An 8,951-nucleotide genomic window follows, 5' to 3' on the forward strand; every position below is an offset into this window, starting at 1 on the left:
ATTAATTAATTAGTGGGTCCCACGTGTGGGCTCCACCCCTAGTGGGCCCCACGTGTGGGCACCACTTTACTAAAATAATTAGATTAATTATATAATGTGTTAAGAAATTAGTGGATCCCACGTGTAGGCTCCAGTTGTGGACTCATCATGTGGGCCCCACTTTAATTAATGTGGGCACCACTTTATTTAAATAATTAATTAAATTAAATTATTTAATCAATTAAATTAACTAAATAATGAGTGATTTAATTAATTTGTGGGTCCCACGTGTAGGCTCTACTTGTGGACGCACCATGTGGGCCCCACTTTAATTAATTAATTGATTAATTAGTGGTTCCACATGTATTCTTAGTATGTAATTAATTAATTACTTGATTAATTAGTGTTGTCCTAATTTTCAAGAAAAAAATTAAACAATCAAATAATATATTTTAACCAACCTTTAATTTATTTTTACTAAAATATTAACAAAATTATGTCACAAATTAAATTATAAAAGCATTATATATGATATAAATATTTTATTATACATTAATATTATATAAAATACTAATAATAAATATATTTATTTATTAGTTACATTGAGAATAACTGATATTATTACATTTTCAATGAGCTATATATGGTTGTTTTATAAAAATTTTTAAAAAAATCATCCTTCCGTATTCATAGGGATTGTAGGTATGTAGTATTAAACCACAACTAGCAAAGAAAAAAATTACGTAAAGAAATATGAAATCGATATAGATTCAATGTTACTGCACTTCAATTGATAAATATATAATTGATTAGGGAAATCATATTTAAATAAAATAAACATGATGCACTTTGTATTAACAATTAATATAATCCATACTGTATTAATGGCTCTATTTTTAAATTATACGAATAAGAGTCTGATAATCTTTTTTAACTTTATGCGTTCTTTATCAGATCTTTTCCCCAAAGAACAGCCTCGGGATAATACCTTTATTGTTATGTATAATCAAATATACAAGTAATATTCGACTTAAGCAGCCAGCCAGCGAATAGGCGATTCTTAAATGACGCGATGTGCTTTAAAATTATCATTTCAAAATTCTGTCTGAGCATATCTCTTAAACCCAGGATACGTTTAGATAACCATGGACAATGGACATCATACATTTGGAATACTCACCATGAAACGCACCATAAAAGGCACAAAATAAAATGATATTTTGGACCCATCATCTGCGTATGATCAAATAACAAGCAACAAAATGGATCCTAGTCACCGGTACGATAAAGGTAATAATAATTATAAACTTTATTTTTCAATCATATGCTTCAAGAAGTCTATCAATTTAAATAATAATTATATCTACCCAGACTAATTGATCATTAAAATATTTTATATAAATTAAATAATATATTATTTAAAATATGAACTTCAGATTTTATTCATAATATATGTTAAATTCCACATAGCTTTCAAATTATACTTGTAGATGCTGTATGGTTTTCAATTAATGAATTGATTCTTTTTTATATATAAAAAAAAGAAGTTAACATTGACATTAACTCAATTTAAATGACTAGGTTATAACTATTATTGTTCACTTTTAATACATAATTTTTATGTACTATTATGATACTTATTATAATTTAAATATTTTTAAGTTATATAAATTATTAAAATATAAAATTATGAGAGAATAATATGATTAAATAAATTTTTTATTTGATGGTTGAATAATTTCTTAATAATTAAGTATGTCAAAGGACTAATTAAAAATTAGCTCGAACATGTGTATTTTAAGGAGAATGTTAAAATGTGATTTTTAACATGTTATAATTTAAGAAGACGTATAAACTCATATATAAACCAACCAATCAACCTTTTAATATTTCATTATTAATGATTAATAATATAATATAGAAAATATTATAAATTAAAGAGACGTATAAATCCAAACGATCAATATTTTGGTTTAATAGATAATAAAGGATATATTGTAAAAAGTTATATATCAAGAAGTTCTGTTGGTCGTCGAATACCAATCCGCTGAACAAACTCGACTTACAGAGGACCGATCAACTGTTTAAACTTTAATAATATAATAATATATAATATAGTATAAATTTATAATATTACTTTCAAAGTAAGACTATTAGAGTATTTAAAAATAATGTTAATATATTTTAGTTGAAAAATATCACTGATTATTTATTAATAGTTATATATAATGTTATACTTTTAATACATGTCGCTCGTGTTAATTATAATATATTAATTTTAAATTAATTAGAAAATCTAAAAAAGATAATGTGTTTTAGTAAAAAAAAAATGATATTTTTGATAACATATTTTATACTTATATATCTATGAGATATATGGATGCATACGAATGATTGGAACTTTTGAGGAGGAAATGAAGTATCTTCGCTCCGTTTACAAGAATATTTACTCCCTCCGTCCCACCAGATTCTTTACGTTACTTTTTGGCACGCATTTTAATGCTCTTATAAAGTATACTTACATTATATATTTATTTTTGAAAAAAATCCTGAAAAAAAGTTTGACGTTTAAACTTTTATTCAAAAAAAGAAAAAAATTAAAAATACGTTATAGAACTATACTTTACGAGAGCCTCAAAATACGTGCAAACAGTGTACGTAAGCATCCTGCTGGGACGGAGGGAGTATTATCTAACTGATACGTTATTAGAATAAACATTATGTATATATATCTATTTACTCCAATACAACCGAAAATTAATAAAATTAACACAAGTCAAGTGTGCGGTAGACTGATCATGAGCAATTGTTTACCACCTTTTGCCTTTGAGAATTAGTCCTTGAAACAGTATACTCGGACATGAAGACTAAAGTATTAACTTCTGAAGACCTATAAAGTTAAATTATTGTGTGTCTATACTATAATATAGTTAATAAATATTTTAAAAATCCAGTGTTAATTGTTTCCTTTTACACGTGCAGCTAGGAATACTAGTGTAGAAAGATTCAACGCGAAGCTCGTGGAGTCGTGGTCATGGGATGGGGATGCCAATTAAAAAAAGAAGTTTTCTAAGTTGGAATATGCATGCATGGCTTTAAATTATAGCAGGCTTGCAGCGCATATTCATTTACCTTTCTAAATAAGTAAACATGCCATGCATTTTTGCCAAAATTACTTTATAAAAGATTCACTATAACTCAACTTATTGAGTTTTTCGAAAGAAAATTATAATCTGTGTCTGCCTGCTTTTTTGCTTCAGGCCTCTAGGACGCATACACCCAGGGGCCTAGCTAAACTTTTGAACTAGTGGGGGCAAAATATAAGAGAGAGAAAAAGAAAAGAACAGGGGTAAAAAATTTGCTATAAAAACTGCCAGAAGAGATCGAACTTCTGCCTCTGGGTTAACATAAAACACTCAATCATGAGGGTAAATAAATAATTTATTGAAAATGATACTAAAAATATATATTTACTGGGAAGATCAGTGAGGACAAGTACCCCCACTGCACCCCTCTAAATACGTCCCTCATGCACCGAGCAGTGAGCACCCACCGACTCTACTTGCTATATAACTTGGTCTCTCAAGCGTGATGAGATCGTAGCGGTTTGTGTTTTCAGCATTGTGTTTTCAAGCACCTGAAAATTAAGGTTGTGTTCCATGGAATGAGGTGAATAGATGAAATAAAAAATTATACAGAAATTTTATGCATAAGAAATTAATAAATTATCTGTAATATTTAAATTTTATAATGAAATTTATAAGAAACAATATGAAGAAGTGAAATGAACATTTCTTTCAAAATATTTAGGTTAGAATTTTAATTTAAATATTCAAATAATTTGAAATGGAAAAAATGAACTAATAAAAAATCGACCAAAATTTGACTGAAATTTATTAATATTTTGTGAATTGATAATATAAAAAAAATATATCACTGGAAATAACTTTTAATCTACTTTAAGGTGTAATTTTTCGTTTTTCAAAATAATGAAAAAGTGACTTATAATCTTTGGTTAAAAACTAGTCAATTTGACCGATAAAAATAGAAATGTGACAACTAAAAAAGGACGGAGGAGGGAGTATAAAACTAAAATTTAACTTTCTAATTTAAGAGATTTAATGAATTAATTTTTTTAGTTGTGAGGCTTGCACTTGATATCATTTAATTTAATAACAACATTAAATATTATAGTTTTACTTATCCGACAAACTAGCAAGATTAATTTTAATGATGAGGTATATTTTTAAAATAAAATTTATTTTTATTTTAAATGTATATATAATTTTAATTTATAATTAATGTGAGATTTACTCAGGTCATTATAGATTTAGCAATATGATGGGATGCAGGCAAGAATGTTTTTTCTCCTCAATGTAATCAAATTTTTATGTGTTGTCTAATATTTGTAATGTGCCATATATGTTGAGCATGTTGACTTTTTCTTAATAAAAATAGGATGTCGTTTTAGGAAGAGAATTCCACACTAACATAACAATTTCTAGAATTAAATATTTTAATAAATTTTTAAGCATAAATTTATATATCTTTTCATAAATAAATTTATTTCAAACTTACGATAACACAAATAGATATATGTAATTCCTTCCAATTATAATATTACACATATATTACAAATTAATAAAAATATATTTGTAGTTCACAGCATAACTCAGACTTACATATACAATCAATCTAACATATATCTATCTTCGCAGCTACTTCTCGAGAGGTTTAACTATTAATTGCATCCCTTGAGTTGGCCTGAGGGAGAGCATAATAGCAGGCGAATGACAATACGAAGGTGACAAAGAGAAAGAAAACCTAGTTAAAATTAGGGCTAAAACAATCTTGTACTCCATGGTGGCCAAGTTTCTACCAACACACATTCTTCCTCCGAAACCAAAAGGCACATAACCCATCTTCTGGTTGCACCCTCCATGCATGTCGGCCTCGAACCTCTCCGGCCTGAAGTCATGGACCGTGTCGCCCCAGAGGCCGGGGTCATGGTTCATGGCCACCACGTCGATCCACATATTTGTGCCTTTCGGGATCGTCACCTCGTCCACTCGAATATCATCTTTTGCCTGTCTTTGGACGTTCGGTGCTGATGGATATAACCTCAGAACTTCACTCATCACCCATCCCATCTGCAAATTGAAACAACAATTAAAGATTATAACATGATCATATTCACCGAACAGTCCTACAAAATCTATCATTAAAAATAATACAGAATACCAGTAGTTATTCTACTATGATGTATTAGTATTTAAAATATGGATTTATTATTTTCCGGCCAAAATAATCAGCCATATATAAATGCGAGTGAGGATAATATATTCTAGAGCTTTCTTTTGATGTCGGTTATAGAAAAAGAGTTTGAGCTGTCATTAGTTACTCCGAAATGGACAACTACAGACTGTACAGTCGTTTTCCGAAATTGGGTGCTAGCATCACCATCGGACAGCCCCATTATCTAGGTGGAATGTCAACGTTTGTGTGTTAGTGTTTGTTATTCCTGAAAAGAATCTGGGTAACACGTGGATGCTTTCAACCCTGACCACACAATGTACACGCGCATTGAACGCATATTCCACTCACATATTTGCATGCATCTCCCACTCACACCCATGCAAAAAAAAAAAACACAACTCAATTCTGCACTCCCCCTCCTCACTTCTAATATGCATGATCAAAGTTCTTAATTAATTACATTTTTATCCAATTTAAATATTATAAGATTAAATATTCTCTCAATTTCTTACTCTTTTCAATTATAAAATAATTGAAAAGAGTAAAAAATGCAGGTGAATATTTAATTCATAAATTTAATTAAAAAGGTGTATGAAAGTATGGTGGATGAGATTATTCTTATATCGTGAAAGTTACTATTTTTAGAAATTTTGGACAACAAAAAAATGAAAGCTTAAAGACTTGATTTTCATGGATGTAGTAGTTAAATTGTTCAATTAGTACACATGTACTAATTTCAAGTAAGCGGATATATGTGATTGTGTGCAAGTAAGGCCTAATTTGTAAGATGCAATTGTGCAGCTCAAAAAGTTGTTAAAACCATTAGTTTCATTGAACCAAAGAATGCATGTGTTTGGGAAGATGTAGTGATTGTACTATAGCAAGTTTACCTTCTTTAGTCCGGCAAGCTTGGTGGCATCCACAACTTCGTCTCCGACAACCTGTCTGATCTCTTCTCTGAGTTGGTTTTGCCACTCCGGATGCATGGCCAAGAGAAGCAATGTCCATGACAGTGTCAATGCTGTCGTTTCGTGGCCTCCGAAAAAGAAGGTTTTGCACTCATCCACCAGCTCCCTTGTTGTTAAAGAATTCACTAGCCGACCATCCACGCAATTATCAGCCAGCATTAGGCCCAGCAAATTCTTCTGAGCGCCACTCTCGGTGTCTTTTGATTTGATTCTGTCGTTGATGATTGAGAGAAGAAGGACATCGATTTCGTTTCCGAGCCTTTTGGCTTCGAGGTATTGTTTAGGGTACATGAACTTGCTGAATGGGACTCCAACGTAACGATTGGAGTTGAATAGAGTTTGTTGCATGGCCCTTAATTTTTCCAATACCTTTTTGCCGTTTTCGTAGCTCATGCCGAAGCTCGTCTTGGCTATGATTTCGCCGGCAGTGCTGATGATCTCTCGCTCGACGTCGATTTCTTGATGGCCGGAGTGTATCAGGGACGTCCATCTGTCTAGCATTTCATTTGTCGTCTCAATCATTAGGCTTCCCATGGCCTAAATGCAAATTTCACATTATAATTAATTATTTGGGTCGTCCCAAAATATAACCAAAAAAAAAAATAAAAAATCGTGTATTATGGATTGAGCAATGTACCTTGAGGTTGGCCGGAGAGAATGCCGGAGTTATAACATGTCGATGACGAACCCAGTCATCACCTTCCACCATGACTAAGCCGTTTCCAAACATGGGTTTTCGGTCATTTCTAAAAACACTCGGTTTTCCCCAACTCTTGCCCAAAACACCTAAAGACATCTTCTTCAGAAACGCGGGATCGGCAATGTAGAGAAATGGTTCTGTCCCTAACCAATAGGTAAATACTTTGCCTGAAAAACAAAACAAAAAAATAATAATTAAAAATCACAATTAGACCACCACATAACGTAAATTTCCAATCCATGCAAGCACAATGTGTATAATACTGATAGCCTAATGAAATAGTACTTACCATGAGACTCTTGCCACTGAGCAAAATAAGGAAAAACTTTCGAATGGATGTCATGGGAGATGATGCCCAACAAAGACGAAGAGGAATCGCTCTGAATCCTCTTCGTCTTTGATTTCACCATATCATCAATGTTTCCCAGAGGAAAACTCGGAGACGGGCCACTTAACCCACTCCTCGTGAGCTTCTGGTAAGCCATATTTGGCAATATCCAGAGCCTGTAAACGATCTTAATCACTCCCAAAAACACTAGAATAGCTAAGGCTAATCCCACATCTTTAAAAAACCAAAGCAACTCCATGTCTCACTTATTTCTAAAAATGAACTTGAATGAATGTGTGTATAAATAGAGGTAAAGCTCTCCGTGTATGTGGATATCAGATGGTTTGTTATGGTTTGAGAGAAACAAATGGGGTATTTATAGAACAAGAATAGGATCTAATGTCAAAATTTGACTGGAAAAATACGTACACGAGTCAGATCTTGTATTTAACTTGTTTTTGAACAAAGGCTCGAATTCTAAAATGTACTTCATTATAGTTAACTAGTTTAATTGTTTTTTCTAATCACATGTTCCTGCGGCCCGGAACGAGTACACATTCTCGCAACAAGGCGGCGTCCCTACAGATTTTTTTTGACCAGTAAAGTCTCCAGTCTTCTTAAGGGTAAAAGTGTTTTGGCCCACTTTTATTATTAAACTCATCTCACTTGATCTGCTTTTTCATAAAGTCAAAATATAATAATGAAATGTACCGTAGTTGGGCTTCGTCATTCAAGACGTGATGAGATTCTTTCAAGAATTTTATCAGGACTGAACTTGTGTTTTCCGTCCAATCGTATTTTCGTTTTGATAGATGTTTTTGTAACAGTAGTATAACATGGTATGAGTTGCCTATGCAATTTCTTACATGTTACCGTCTCTTTGAATGTTAAATTGGATTCGTTAGGGATCTTGCGTTACATTTCTTCAAATTTTCGGAGACCTTTGACAAACAATAGTGTGACTTCTAACAAATAATAGTGTAATTTAGAAAAAGAGAATATTTCACTAGAAAATACATCGTCTATTGATCATGTCTTAGACCCAATTTTTATCTTTTCACATATACGATTTTTTTTTTGTATCGCAAATTGATTATATGAAACATTTCTTTCTAAATATAACATCGTTAAATAATAAAATCAGATTAGTTGTTAATAATAACCAGTCACAAATTTAAATAAAATGAGATGATTATACATGAGTATATATATGAATAACAAGAACATATTGAACCGTTATTAATAAAAATAAAAAAAAACATATTGAACCAGAAAATAACATACATCCAATCAAAATTTTATATTCAAAATTATTATATAATTCAACAGTCTCTTTATAATATTATATAATCCGTAAACGGAATGAAAAATTATAATATTATCTCTATATTTGATTTTTAAATATTAAATGATATCAAAAGTGTCAAATATATTTACGTTTATAATTTAATACATTTTATTATTTAAAATTTTATTTATTTTTTAAATACTTTGACTTATAAATTATATTAAAATTATTTTATAAAAACTAAATTAAAATTTATTTTTGATTATCAAAAATATTTTACATATTACTTCTAAAGTTAAAGATTTATGAAATAAAATATAAATGAAAATGAAATAAAAATCAGTAAAGAGAAAAAGAAATACCTAGTAGGGGCAGGAAATAGATTACGAGGGATTTTGGGTTAATCTAAAACCAAAACAAAGAGCAAAGGAA

The 8,951-nt window shown here is 30.5% G+C and overlaps 1 protein-coding gene across 1 annotated transcript; it reads right to left on the bottom strand.

Moving 5' to 3' along the window:
• Window positions 1-4,574: 4,574 nt before the first annotated feature.
• LOC108226784 (cytokinin hydroxylase) lies at window positions 4,575-7,670 on the bottom strand. Its single transcript, XM_017401776.2, has 4 exons — window positions 7,193-7,670; window positions 6,841-7,070; window positions 6,126-6,740; window positions 4,575-5,129 (listed from the first exon to the last, which is right to left on the bottom strand). Exons 1-4 carry the CDS (start codon window positions 7,488-7,490, stop codon window positions 4,698-4,700), a joined length of 1,575 nt encoding a protein of 524 aa, XP_017257265.1. The 5' UTR covers window positions 7,491-7,670; the 3' UTR covers window positions 4,575-4,697.
• Window positions 7,671-8,951: the final 1,281 nt, after the last annotated feature.

This window comes from Daucus carota, chromosome 6 (genome assembly GCF_001625215.2).
Source record: "Daucus carota subsp. sativus chromosome 6, DH1 v3.0, whole genome shotgun sequence".
In the NCBI taxonomy this organism is placed as follows: domain Eukaryota; kingdom Viridiplantae; phylum Streptophyta; class Magnoliopsida; order Apiales; family Apiaceae; genus Daucus; species Daucus carota.